This window comes from Monopterus albus, unplaced genomic scaffold (assembly GCF_001952655.1).
Source record: "Monopterus albus unplaced genomic scaffold, M_albus_1.0 scaffold47.1, whole genome shotgun sequence".
NCBI lineage: Eukaryota > Metazoa > Chordata > Actinopteri > Synbranchiformes > Synbranchidae > Monopterus > Monopterus albus.
This window is the reverse complement of record NW_018127927.1, coordinates 16749-30417: the sequence shown is the minus strand read 5'-3', so window position 1 is coordinate 30417 and position 13669 is coordinate 16749. Positions and strand designations below refer to the sequence as shown.

Here is a 13669-nt window from a genome sequence, read left to right as displayed (position 1 = left end):
CAGTGTACAATATATTAGAGATCTGAAAATTTAAATCTAGCTTGTAGAAACACATTTCAGGTGCTGAGTAGATGAACCTGCTGCCAGTCAAACTTTGACTGCCAGTGACTGTGCAATGTCATTTCTGTCTGTCAAAACGAAGGTGAACCGATACCAACACATTTGATGAAGAGGAGCACACATTCACCACCTGTATACCTCGATACTAGACAATGTTTGGCAGTCAACATACTCGACTTTAAACTATACCGTACCTTCATCTGTAATGTGCAAATACCGCTAACATGTCGAGAATAAGATGTACAATTACAAAAGAGTATGACTAATGTTATCCTTATTGTAGATTCTTTCTTATACAGTATCTATAAGGCTCTGCTGTCCAGAGGCTCATGTATGCTGATCTGATGTGCAGGCCAGCTGAAATAAAGGAAATGACTGCATGTATAGACAGTTCATGTTTCTGCTAATTAAAAACACAGACACCATGGTAACAACTACAGAACACATACTGGAAATAATCCAGTATGGACACATTTTACAAAATCACTGATAACAAGGGTCTAGTTATATAACAGCGTGATATTCATCCCTGTTGCTTCAGCACATCTGACAGCTTCAGTTATTGTAAATGAAAACTGAAACTACTAGTAACTCATTAGTTTTTAATTTAAAGATGATCTGGCAGGCATGCCACACAGGCGAGTGGTTTCAGCAGGCATCCGTGTACAAATATACATTGGTGGCATCCACACTTTGGGTCTGGCTGCAGACCCCTCTCTCTCTCTCACCTCATTTTCCTCTGTGTCTCTTCTGTACTATTGTGACGTTCAGTTTTCACATTTAACTTGTTTCAGTTTTAGAATTAATTAGTTCTGAACAGGGCAGAACATATACAGTATAGACTACAATTGTTTGGTGTTATTATTTTATAGTATCCATCAAAATAGTCCAAATGAATCCTATTTTCTAGTGTTTTGCTGCATGAACAAATTCAGATTTAGAAAAAGTCACAATTTCTTAACACTTAGTGTCATACTGTCAGTATGTCTATGTATTAGAAAAAAGATCCAGCTGCAGGAGGCATGATGCATTGCATTTGTGGCAAATAGGACCTCCATCATCAGGTGAAAGGCTTGATGCATGTGCTGCTATAAAGTCCACTTCCACAAACCAAAATCATGTTCATGTCACATGACACGTTTGACTTTCCCTAAACACGATGAGGAAATGCAATGAAGCATTACATATTACAGTTAAGCCCAAACATGAGATGTACAAACTGCGCACCCTTGCTGGCACATTTGTTTTTACTTATTTGTCAGTGCACAAATGCTTTAGTGAACTGTCATAATGAGAAGGTAAACTGCAGCTACACTGGCTTCTCCGTCTTGTGATGCTGATAATAAAAAAAAAAAAAAAATGCTCAGCGCCTCCAACTGAAGTGTTTATTTCTTTGGCAAAATCCCAGTGATTAAGACTTGTCATATCCTGGACACTGAGTCTAGGACTATGGAGGACTTTCCCTTGGTGAGATTATAAAAGCAGATGTTTGAACTCTTTTTTTAGACCTTCAGTATAACCTCATCAGATGTAGCACTAAAAATTATTTATTTTTAGATGGAACATAATATAATTTGTGTGGATAAACATACCTACAGTACAGTTAATATACTGAACCTTCTTACACATTTTATCTCAGTATAAACCTGTTTGTGCAGTTTAACAACAACAAAAGAACTCTACACACAATGAGCCTTTTAATGAAGTAAACAGTTCAGGCCTTCAAATAATTTGCCAGTTTATCCATATTCATCCACAACAAACTAAATCTGCATATATGTTTAGAATTATGGGCTTTAAACTCCCCATTTATGCCTGGCCAGCCCCAACCTGCAAAAACCAGCCACAAAAAAAAAAGAAAAGAAAAATCAAATGCCAGATTTGGCCTCCTATGTCTCATGTTTTATTTTAGGAAAGCAGGGCAGCGACTCACCAACACAGAGAGTTAGCCCACATGTTGACACACAGATATAAAAGTAGAATCTGAATAACAAGCATTAGGGAGCATGTTGAATAGTTTAAGTGTCTAAATGCATATAAACACCTTCAGTTATGTTTGCATGTCTTTTAAGATTTAAAACCATAATCTATATTCTGAAACATGTGTTTTCCAATCAGTTATAATAATTCTGTTGATAAAATGATGGCAGCATGAAGGTCCTATCAGTGTTTGGTCACAGAAGTGGTGGCAACTCTGGCCTTTCAGCCTGAAGCAGGATTTAGCATAATCCACTAAAATAAATACAAGAATTTTTAAAAAGTGCTAATCAGTTTAACTTTTTTAGCTGCCAGGCATCAATTAAATGTTGTATAACAGAATATCTCAAACATATGCAGTAGTTCCGGTCAACACCCTCTGATAAAAGGACACACCATGGGGGTGGCTGTGGCTGTGGCTCACGAGGTAGGGCAGTCGTCTCCTGACCAGCAAGTTGGTGGTTTGACTTCCGGTCTCCCCGCACGCCTAAGTGTTCCTGAGCAAGACACTGAACCCCGAACTGCTCCCGGTGACTTGACTAGCACCGTTGTGTGGCAGTCTGTCTTCATCTGTGTGTGAATGGGTGAATAGTGTATCATCTCCTGTAAAGCGCTTTGGCCAGTGCAACACACTGTGGAAAAAATGCACTATATAAAAACAGTCCATTTTACCATTTACACCTTCAACACAGGAGGAAAAGTGAAGCAGACACTGACATTCAGACTTCAGGAATCTGGGCAAGGTCACACAGTGCCAGAAGCTGTACTACCTTATAGTCTTTAACCAGTCACTCACACAGTCATTAATCATTAACAGCAACCTGGAAAGGCCCTGGCTTTAACTACACCCTCACTAAAGGGCAGCCGAGTACCTAAAACACTACACACAGGTGACGTCATATGAAGCAGCAACACAGAAACAGTCATCTCTGCATGCAACTGCAACTAACTTTTTTTTCTAGTTCTGCACAACCTTTACAAGACAACATTAGACAAAGCATTGTGGGTACTAATGGTAGGATAAAATGACCCCGTGCTCGTATTATCCTATTAACAATACAGCAGCATTAATGGGCAGCAGTTTAAACTCACTACTTCTGGTTCTGAAGTAGTGAAGACAAAAAACAAAAAGGAACAACACTAGCTAGTTGAGGTCAGTGTGCTCTCTCTACGTGCCTCAGTGGGAACATTATTTGTTCATCAGCTGCGCCGTCAATTAAACCCAGAGCTCCACTGTGTGCCCCATAAAAAAGGCTGAGAGCTGGGCGCCCAGCCATGATGGCATTCCAGGGACCCAGCTGACCAGAACCGACACACATCCTCCTCTTACACTTCCTATTTTTGTCCTGTAAAAACTGGGCCCATTAGTTTCAAGAGAAATTTACCACTCATGTGGTCACTGCTTCCCCTCACTGTTAAAGCACAGCCTCTCAAGGCCAAAGGACATTTATTATACATGCACTAACTAAAAGCAAACAAAGGCTCCAGGGTTATCCCAAAATTATTAGGTATGAACATTTTATTAATTTTAAGTTCACTGATAAGGTGGGCATCTAGTCACACAGGCTAATCACTAAGAAACAGAGCATGTACACTACAGACACTGATGAGGTCACTGTCAGCTTCTACTCAACAAATACTGTTAAATAAAACCTGCAACTTGCATGAATCATGTGAAATGTAAAAAGAGCTGTGAAATACAAACAGTCTTGCATCAAGCATATTACAGTATATTTGCTGTGCTTCAGTACAAGGCCACAACTACAGCAGGATTAGACAAACTACTACTCGTCTCACATAGGATATAGGAAAATCTGAGTCTCAGCATTCCCAAAAGCAAAACTGCATGTAGCAACTTATTTTCCCACCTTTTTGCACAAATTACTTTCATAGTAATGGTATAGAACACAAAAATCACTTAACATTAGGTTTCCTCTGAGCTGAATAGCCAGTAGCCTCACTAGAGGGCCCTCAAGACAGATCTCTATCCAATACCTACTGTAGAAGACTGGTGCTGTGGTCATGTTGGGCAGATGTGTACTTTTCACTACTGGACCTCAGCACATTTATTCCACATTTTGGTTATTTAACTGAAGTTTCACAGTCAGTAAGACAATCACAGAGTAAGCATGTTGGGGTTCAGCGTCTTGCTAAAAGACACACATTCAGTACTTTGAAATGCCATATATTTGAACATCTTCGTGAACAGGAGGTTCAACACAGTGTCTGGATTTACTAATAATAAGAGTTGTACAGCAGAGATGTGCATGGGGTTACATGAAAGACATCGGTTACCTGCTGCAGAGAACTTTTACTGATGGAGCAGCACGTTCCTGCAGGAAACAGTGCAATAAAATTGTAACCCTGCTAAACAAAAAAAAAACACTTATAAAGTGTAGAGAGATGCTGCCTTGTGACGATCTACTTTCACACACTCAAACTGGTAACCCACAAACCCATTTAGTGCTGACCATGGCTAAATTGTTAAATCCAGTTCTTTATGTGCACATTTGCTGATACAAAAAGAACCCTCCCACCCCCCTGTTGATGCACTGTGAACAACCTGAAGGAGGTGCTAATGAAGCAACAAATGCTGATCTCTCACTGGCTTTCCACCCAAAAAGCATGTTGCAATGTGTTTGTTAGCATGCATGAGCAAGCCAGAGTCACTGTGTAAGAACTGAACCCTATGTTTCTGTGATGGAAAAGCTAGTCTGGTTTATCAACAATATTGAGCACTGATCAAAAGTAGTCTTGCTTATGATCTAAAACACTGTTACTGCACCTGCATTTTACAAAGAAGAGCAAAGTCTACTTCATGAATGAAATGGGAGTTCTAAGTGAAATTCAGTGCTTCTATGTTCTGATATACAGTATATAATAATTTATAATACTAAAGGGTGCATGACAAAAAATATTGTATCAAATAAATAAAAAGAACATCAATTGGAAACTGATACATTGTTTAAATTAACATACACAGTACAGTTAACCATGCACCCCTAACTGCATGTGTAGCCAGTAAAAAAAAATAAATGACAGCAGTCTGAGAAGTGCATTCTGTTGCTAAACATGTTGCAACAGCCTGTGCTTTGTTTAGGCCTGTAACAGTGCTGTGCCATTTCCTGTGTCAGACTGAAAAAGTTCCAACTTGCATTCTCCCTTCAAAAAGCATGTCTGTGGCTTCAGAGCAGCACCTGGTTTAATTATCAGAAATCTACACCAGAGAGCTTATCAATACATAGGAACCCCTCCCCAGTAGTGTGATTGGCTCACCATGCTGACAGCCGGTGCTGCAGACACTCGGTCTGGGCGCTCCTCTTCAGATCCCTCCCTCTCCTCCTGTCTACTGGGCTCTTGTCGTGCCAGCGATGGCTCCTGCCAACACCAAAACACACTTCCTTCAGACATGGGGTGTGTGTGCAAGTGTGGGTGGTTGTGGAGTGTGCGTATAACTGTGCAAGAGAGCTGGATTTCAAACCTTCCTGGTCTGAAGTACAGCTAGCAGAATAAAAGCTGGCACTGAACTCATGAAATGTCTCACTTGAAAATGTTGGGGATGGTTGTACTTTTCAATTTATAGAACTGAGCACAACACCAGCACCAAATCCCCACAACTCAAAAGCTCTCAGAAGAACGTGGGTGTATATACAGTAGACTGGGATAAGAAGTACCATCCACAATCAGATCAAGTCAGTGTAAACACATACTGTGCACAAGTAGCGCTGCAGACAGATGTGCAGGAACAAGAAGCAAAACTGTCTACACAATGGGAAGCTGACCTGACGGGAGAAACTCTGATTTATAGGAAAGGCAAACTCAACATTCCTCATCTGATTATAAGCAGCCAAACTGATAACTGCAGGACAAGCACACAGCAGACCTGGGCAAACTCCACAGCTCTTCTCCACACCCAAGTACTGTGGGTGATATCCTGAGCTTCTAAGCACATGCCCAGGAGGTTCCAAGATTCATTCTTATAATGGATATCTGAAAAGAGTCATAAATTGCTACAGTGTCTGCACTGTAATTAAGAAAAGTTTAAACCCTGAAAATAAAAGAAAGCACTGAGCAGTCTGAAACCAAACACTTGACTCAGTGGTAAATAACTGAATGAAACTCAACTCAAACTGGTACTGCACTGCCTTGTCTTCGTGCGCATAAGCAAGCTCCAGCAGGAGGGAGTGGAAGGCGCTCAGTGCAACTTTATTACAAAGACAGACACACGCACACAGGTGGCCAAACAAAACACGGCCACCATGTTCATTTCCCCGTGTTTAAGACTTAACTACAAAACATTCATAACATGGGCACAAGTTGAAACTAGAGTCACGCTCTCACTGTGATGTGCTGTTGTCTGTCTTGCACTTGTTTTTTCAGACACACCCCCTTTTGCACACAGCTCCACAAAAAGAAAAAAAAACTCTGTTCTGTACTCACAAAATACTGTGTTCAAAGTAGCCTTCTCTTACCTGTACCAAGTGCTGAATCAAACTTCAACCTTTTAAAACCTCAATGAAAGATCAAAGCCTTGCAAAGTAGCAGCAGTCTCCCTTTCCCAAACACATACTAGCTGCAATTTAGTGCATGACATACCTCCCTTGCGCCCTCCCCCTCCCCCCCATGTCTATTGCTTACTCTTTTTCCCTCCCACTCTGTCAGTGCCAGGCTTCACAAAGTGAAAGAATCCATACTCCAGGGCAAGGACTCACTCACATACAGTACATTCATGACTCATTTTATCAGATGAGCTGGATTTCATCAATGACCAGTCTGAAGTCACCACATGTAGGCAACTGGTCAGAATTGCTTTTAAAAAGTACCAATAATGCATCAATATAAGCCACCTACTGACTCAACAAAAACAGTGTCAGATGATTTAACCATACAACCAATCATAACCATACCCAGCTTACTGGAAATGGAAAGGTATAATTTACCAAAAACCTGATTAAATTGACTTTCCATCAACAAACTAATTTAGCAGAGAAGTGATCATGTTTGCGGTATGACAATCAAACAAACGACGATTTGACCACAAGTGGGGAATAACTCAACAGTAGCCTGATAGTATTATCTTAAAAAGTTGTGATGGCTTACATGATAGCCTGTGTACTTTATTTTAGTTACCTGTTGTTGTGTTTCTAGCAGCAAGATGAATTTAAGTACAATATTCACCATCTTTCAGCTTTGATTTTGACTCAACCAACCCCTAGGAAAAATATCTAGACCTTTAGGGTGGTGTTCACCTCCTCGTAGCTCCCTTTGCAGTTTGTGCTGGGCAGGTAGTGTGCAGTGGATTTATTGGAAACAGTCCACACTATTAATAATCATCAGAAGATGTAATAACATAACATATATTTCTTAAACAACTGCCCTGCCACCATTTATCAAGTTTTAAAAATCAAAATTAGAAAAGCATAACTGTACCAATACACAACTGGGTAGATTAATAGAGATCACTTTGTCTAAAGATTAACCCAACATTCCTTCTCTTCATTCACCATTTCTACATATGAAAACACAAAACAAACACACAAACCGTGGGCAGCTCGTCTGCGACCATTCTGCTTTTCCAAAAAATGAATTATTTGAAAAGGTGAGGAGAGAAATGTTAATATTAACTTCAGATACCTACCATACCCTGCTCAATAATATGCATGCAGCTAAATGTCAACTCCCATTCAGGTATATCATCATGTTGTGTACTGTGCATGACAGTCAGTCATTCACTGAATAGTAAATTACTCTCAGTTTTAAGGCTAGTTCATGACAATTCCCCTCGCTGCTATCTGCTCACTACAGGATTCTCATAAAGCAGTGATGATTCAAAACCACTATCAGTTCCAGAGCTGGGTATCAGCTGAAAGGTTTTTATGTTAGTAGGGATGGATTGTGATAGCCAGTTCCATTTTAGATTCAGCTCCAACATAAAAGCATTCAGGCTTGATAAGCAGATCTGAAACCGGATTCAGATCTGATAAAATGAAATCCCAATCTTACCCGAGTCTGAGTAGCTGGCACCAATATGCTACGTCTTTTGCTATTTTACTTTGAGGACTATTAACATGTTTCTCTGCAAAAATCCCTTTTTTACAATTAACAAAAGAACTCAAGCTTCTCAGAAGTGTTGCCTAACACAAGCCACATAAATAGTATTTTTATTTAGGAAATGTGTTTAAAATCAGCAAAAGTGAATTCAAAGCTGGAACTACCAGATAAGAGAATAACCAAACATTTAATGCCAGTTTTTGTTCATTTCCACACTGATGGTATGGACAGTACCACAAAATACAGAGGTTTGAGTATATTACTGAAGTACATTGTTCAGTCAGTCTTGTAGGTTCACTCGTATTGCCCATGAGCCCATTCTTTTTGGTATTTTTGTCCTTAAATCACACTTTGACAACAGAGACAAACAAAATGTGGGAAGAGAGCAAGTGGTAGGGTGACATGCAACAAACATATGTTGCAGTAACACAATTTGCTTCTTAAACAGCCAGTATAGTACTACCTACGGTCAACTAGCTCCAGAAACCCCTTCGCCATATCAGATGATATGCCCAGTGGCCCCTGTAAATTAGCACCCTCGATGTGCACAACATAAAAACAAAAATAAATACAAAAAATATACTGTGTCTAACAAAGTGTATTTTTTCATGCTACTTAGGAATTTAATTTTATGCATAAGGGCTTTACATGAATATAAGGTTTGGAATTTGATGATGAATACAGCTATTTCAGGAGCACTAAGGCAAGTGTGGACCTGACAGAAGGGACAGAACAGGGTCTTAATGTCCTTTGATGGAGGTTTTAATGTTGTTCGTCCCGCCTTATTAAACGATTCAAACATAACTGTGCACTGCAGAGCAAGTGATATATATCCATCAGCAGTAGAGAGGTTTGTGACAGATGAAGGAGAAAATGGCTCATATGTGGCTGGTAAGAGGTGACCAGGTGAGCACAGAGTGTGACTATTCAAATGACTACATGCCCTGATAGCTAATTAATAAACCACCATGCTACTTCAGATAATGTGAACATGCACTATTTTGTCCTAGAATACGTGTCTCTTGACCATCATGGCGCCCTCCGTGGCAGACATGTTTGCACGTTCCACTCCCAAATGCCGGCTTTTTCTTCGTTTTCTTCTTTTTTTACTCTTTCTACAGTGCACAAATGCCATGCACTGCTAACATACAACAGACAGGGATTGCTGGATATCACCAACTCATACAGCCACTGGGAATTTACTGGTTTCATACCACCGGAGCTACAACTTATCGTCCGCTCCCGTAGTAACAACAACGATCACCATCACCCCCAGGAAGGCCCCGAAGCACCAATCACGAGTGAGCAGGCTGGCCCCAGGACAGCAATCCAGAGATAGAGACACAGACGGGGCAAGAGAGGAGGGCTCCATGCTAAGCTAAAAGCCCGCGCTACCCGACCGCCACTACCAGCCTCTCCCTGGCTAACGTACAGTCTCTGGAAAACAAATTGGATGAGCTAAGGGCTAGGATTACAACACAACAGGAAATCAGAGAATGCTGTGCTCTAATTCTCATTGAGACTTGGCTTTCTGAGAAAGTCCCAGACTCTGCGATTCAGCTACAGACCCACTCTGTACATCGGGGAGATCGCACTGCTGCTTTGGGGAAGGTAAAAGGAGGCGGTGTGTGTGTTTATTAGTAACTCGTGGTGTGGAGATGTACGGACGTGGAGTTTTTATTGCTGAAATGTCGGCCCTATTATCTAGCAAGAGAGCAGCATAGTGCTGTGTTTCTGGCTGCTGTGCATGTTAGCCCAAGAGCTAATCCCTCGACGGCTCTCAGCAAACTCCACGACGTCATCAGCGTGCTAGAGACGTCGTGCCCCGATGCTATATTTATTGCAGCAGGCAACTTTAACCAGTGCAATCTACGGACTGTACAAATATTACCAACATGTGAACATTCCCACCCAGGGCAAGAACACTCTGGATCAGCTGACTCAGGATCTACCTCATGTAATTCCATCTGTACTGTTTACATACTCATTTTGCACATGCACACTCACTGCTGAGTATTTACACTCCACAGCTCCCACGCAGTATATAGTATTCTTTCTGCATTATATTGTATTTTTATTTGCTCCCTTCACTTGCTGCTTTAAATTGCCTTAGATTTGTGATTTTACTGCCTATTTAGATGTGTTATTGCTCATCTACTTTATATTTCACTTGTATTATGTGGCATTCATGTGGATGGCAAAGTAAGGATTTCATTGTACAGGGAAGCATTTCCTAACTGTGCATATGACAAATAAACCCTTTGACCTCTATGCTTTTTTTTCAAATAATTATTTCTTTGAGGAGACTTCTCAGTCTGAAGGGATGAGGTCTAAAGCACACAATTACAGTCAAAACTCTGAATAATGATCAGCAACCAACATTTTCACAAACATTCTTCAGGAAAAGAAGAGGCGGTGGTAGTTTAGACTGATTGCACTGCTCTCACAGCTCATTATCTCCCAGGACAGACAGGTTTGAGGTGTACTCTCTGTTGCCATTTTATTAGGTTCACCTAGCTAAGATTAAAGTCAGTCCAATACATCAGTCTTGCAATACATCCATGTTCATGAAGGTGATAATGTTCATAATATGTTGAAACTTTTTCAGAGAGCTATTGGCTCGACTTTATGATCATTTTGGAAGATGTTGTTTTGTGGTGCTGTTGATACACTGTATTGCCAAAAGTATTCGCTCACGTGCAAACGAACTTGAGTAACAACCGATTCTTAATCCATAGGGTTTAACATGATGGACGACCCTTTGCAGCTTTAATAGCTTCAACTCTTCTGGGAAGGCTGTCCACAGGGTGTGTTAATGGGAATTTTTGACCATTCTTCCAGAAGTGCATTTGTGAGGTCAGACACTGATGTTGGACGAGAAGGCCTGGATCGCAGTCTCCGCTCTAATTCATCCCAAAGCTGTTCTATCGGGTTGAGGTGAGGACTCTGTGTAGGCCAGTCAAGTTCTTCCACACCAAACTCACTCATCCATGTCTTTAAGGACCTTGCTTTGTGCACAGTCATGTTGGGACAGGAAGGGGCCATCCCCAAACTGTTCCTACAAAGTTGGGAGTATGAAATTGTCCAAAATGTCTTGGTATGCTGAGGCATTAAGAGTTCCTTTAACTGGAACCAAGGGGCCAAGCCCAGCTCCTGAAAGACAACCTCACATCATAATACCCCCTCCACCAAACTTTACACTTGACACAATGCAGTCAGACAAGCACCATTCTCCTGGAAACCACCAAACCCAGACTCGTCCATCAGATTGCCAGACAGAGAAGCGTGATTCGTCACTCCAGAGAACACTTCTCCACTGCTCTAGAGTCCAGTGGCAGCATGCTTTACACCACTGCATCCGATGTTTTACATTGCACTTGGTGATGTAAGGCTTGGATGCAGCTCCTTGACCATGGAGCCCCATTCCATGAAGCTCTCTACGCACTGTTCCTGAGCTAATATGAAGGCCAAATGAAGTTTGGAGGTCTGTAACTATTGACTCTGCAGAATGTCGGCGACCTCTTGTGCACTATGCGTCTTAACACCCGCTGACCTCGCTCTGTGATTTTACGTGGCCTACCACTTCATGGCTGAGTTGCTGTCGTTCCCAATTGCTTCCACTTTGTTATAATACCACTAACAGTTGACTGTGGAATATTTAGTAGCGAGGAAATTTCACAACTGGACTTATTGTACAGGTGGCATCCTATCACGGTACCATGCTGGGGTTCACTGAGCTCCTGAAAGTGACCCATTCTTTCACAAATGTTTGTAGAAGTGGTCTGCATGCCTAGGTGCTTGATTATATACACCTGTAACCATGGAAATGGTTGGACTACCTGAATTCAATGTTTTGGATGGGTGAGTGAATACTTTTGGCAATATAGTGTATATAGATATGGTCATATTGACAAAGCATCTCAGTATAAGTAGTACAATTCAACAGCAACAAAAACCAAATTATTCTCATCATCATAAACGCATGATTTATTGAAGAGCTTTTGTATTATTAGACTGCATGACTTCTAATCAAATGGCAGTGTGTATCTATAAATATGCTATATATTAAAAACATAATAGAAAATCAGACATTGTTCTCTATATCTAGTTCATGTGATTCAGTCATGTTAAAAAAAAAAGTTCCTTTTCTTTATGAGTATAAAAAAAAATTCCAGTCCAGTGGGGAATTCTAGGGTGCTTTCCTCTAAGCCCACAGAAGACATTCCCCACACCACAACAGGTGTGAGCGAATGACAACTAGGGCAAAGTTTTCACCCATGCATGGTCAAACTGAAAGCGGACTACAGCCTCACTACAGACTGGTACTGTGCATGGATGCAACTAGTTGTCAAACCGAAAGTGTGCGCGCGTTTGTATGCGTGTATGTGTACTGTTTGCAAACGTTAGCACCATGCTAGCTATTAGGTAGCAACATTACTACAGGCTGTGTCAAACTCGGTTATTTAACAACAAAAAAACAGAAAACGACTCACAATTCACACGTCCAACACAGGTCTGACAGCCCGAGAACATGTTAGAGACAATATATTGATTACAAGCTAACTAGTTTGAAAAATTAAATCGAGTTACTCACTCAGTAGGAATCAGCTGACACAACGGTGACTCAGTAGACTACACAACTTCCGCATTCTTGTGCGATGACTACAAAGATAGCCAATAGTCAGGAAGGAAACTAAACTCTGTAGACCAATGGCACTACAGTATGTGTACCGACCAATGAGGGTTAATAACAGTCAAGCAAGTGACTTGCACACACCCACAGCAGAGCCAATCAGGTGCCACTAAAGTCCTGAAGTACACCAATAGAAAATCACAGCGCGGCACAATAGTGTAGTACGTGCGCACAGGCATACTGTTATAGCAGCATAGCATTAAATACTTTTAATAAAACAAAAATACATTTTGATTTTCAAAACTGAAAATTGAATAATAGATATCAGTGATTACAAATCTACATAGAGATTAAAAATATACATCAAAACAGCAAGAAGGAAACAAAACTAAAAGAGAGAAGTGTGAAAGGGAAGTTGAAATAAGGTCATAGCAAAACCTAATCCAGGAAATGTTTTAAAGGCTGATTTGAAGCAGCTCAAGCCAGATTTACCTCCACTGCTTAGACAGCACCTACTGCCAGATCTAAAGGTGAAACCATTAGTTGCTTAAACTAAAAATCAACTAATGAAAAGAAAATCAAGTATTCTCTGCTTCCAGCTTCTCAGTAAAAAAAAAAAAAAAATCACTGTAGCCTACATAGCCCCACTATTTTTTGGTTTTGGGCTTATATGTGGGGCAACTCTGGTTTAGTGGGTAGAGCAGTCCTCTCCTAACTGGAGAGCAATTCAAGTGAAATTTCATTCCACAACCAAAGGTAAAATAAGGAAGAACTTGAAAAGGTGCACAGATTTAGTGCTCAGTAAAGCTTACATTTTTTAAAACCCACTAAAACAGTGTTTGACCCAGTCCTTGCTGACCATGCCAGTACTCACTGTGTAAACCATCACTTGTTCTACTAATTCAGTACTACTGGTGAGACAATGGGATAGAATCCAGGAAGTCCAGG

General features: G+C 40.7%; 1 protein-coding gene across 3 annotated transcripts in view; it reads right to left on the bottom strand.

Moving 5' to 3' along the window:
* mtmr4 (myotubularin related protein 4) overlaps positions 1–12779 on the bottom strand; it is a 44117-nt gene extending 31338 nt beyond the window's left edge. The window contains exons 1-2 of one of the 3 annotated variants that reach the window (XM_020600544.1): positions 12683–12779; positions 5314–5415 (exon numbers count right to left, since the gene is read on the bottom strand). In XM_020600544.1, coding sequence (XP_020456200.1) covers positions 5314–5316 — 3 coding nt within the window. In that variant the 5' untranslated portion in view covers positions 5317–5415; positions 12683–12779. Of the gene's footprint in view, positions 1–5313; positions 5416–6509; positions 6525–12581; positions 12646–12682 lie in introns of those variants that run through there. The other 2 variants (XM_020600545.1, XM_020600546.1) reach the window with 2 other exon arrangements.
* Between the last annotated feature and the right edge of the window lie 890 nt (positions 12780–13669).